The 980-nt window shown below is 64.2% G+C and overlaps 1 protein-coding gene across 1 annotated transcript in view; it reads right to left on the bottom strand.

Moving 5' to 3' along the window:
- The window catches only part of MPPED1 (metallophosphoesterase domain containing 1), a gene marked incomplete at its 5' end in the record, with an annotated part of 44,234 nt that overhangs the window by 5,036 nt on the left and 38,218 nt on the right, over positions 1 to 980 (bottom strand). The window contains one exon of the mRNA XM_014535126.1: positions 7 to 122. Within this exon, the coding sequence (XP_014390612.1) occupies positions 7 to 122 (116 nt within the window). The remainder of the gene's footprint in view (positions 1 to 6; positions 123 to 980) is intronic.

Genomic DNA, 980 nt, shown 5'->3' with positions numbered 1-980 from the left:
TCTTACCCAGCGGGGGTCCGTGGGTTATGAGGATGTCCACGCCTTCGGGAATGAGGTTCCACTTCTCCAGCAGGGCCTGTCCTCGCGGGAGGTTAAAGCCCCAGCCGTAAAACCAGGGCTGCCTGGGAGAGAAGAGAGGGTTCAGAGAGGCGGTGAGCGTGGGGGCAGCCACAGGAGGGGAGCAGGCAGGCGCGGGCGCAAAGGCCACCAGGACTGGCTTGATGCCCACACGCCCATCGAGGCGGCAGGGGGTCCGCCTGCGGTGGGCGGAGTGGTGGCTGGGGCACCACCGGCTCTCTCCTCCCTCTTCCCGCTGCGTCACTGAACCTGCTATTTCTCTACGATGAACGAGGAGCATTTATGCCATGAAAACATGGAAGTTGAAAAAGTCAGCTTTTGCCCAAGATCTTTCTTGCTCAAACCTAAGGAAACCCACTGAGAACACCCCTCCCCCGCCCCCCCAGGTGAGTGGTCGCGGGTGAGGACACGCATTCCTGCGTCCAGCTGAGGCCCCACCAGGGTCCAGGCAGGGCTGGCCCAGCCGCAGCCTCAGGGCAGCGCCGACGGACCAGGCCAGGGACTGAAACCCCACCTGTGGCCCAGCCAGGACCGACGGCTCAGTGCAGTCATCCCCTCCACCGGCTCCGTGTGCATGAGGCCTGGTCCTTCCCTCGGAGGGCGCCCCCCACATTCCGCTCGCGGGTGAGAAGAGGACATGCCGTCCGGTGTGTAAAGCGGGAAGCTGCTGCCCTGGGAGCGGCCGGAGAGCGGCTGGATCGAACCGCACCAGGCCCCGCCCCACCACTGGACCGCTCAGTTCTCGGGGCCCAAAGGAAGCCATTGGAATTGGGTTTTCATTTACAACGAAAGCGTCCTAAGGATCACCCCTTAGGCCTCAGGAAGTCCTTAGAAGACCCTGAACCGTCACCCCGGGGAAGGCTGGGGGTGCTGGGTGGGGAGGTGGGGGTGCTGGGTGGGGA

This window comes from Myotis brandtii, unplaced genomic scaffold (assembly GCF_000412655.1).
Source record: "Myotis brandtii unplaced genomic scaffold, ASM41265v1 scaffold138, whole genome shotgun sequence".
Taxonomy (NCBI): Eukaryota; Metazoa; Chordata; class Mammalia; order Chiroptera; family Vespertilionidae; genus Myotis; species Myotis brandtii.
The sequence above is the reverse complement of the archived record's forward strand: the minus strand, read 5'-3'. Positions and strand labels throughout refer to the sequence as shown.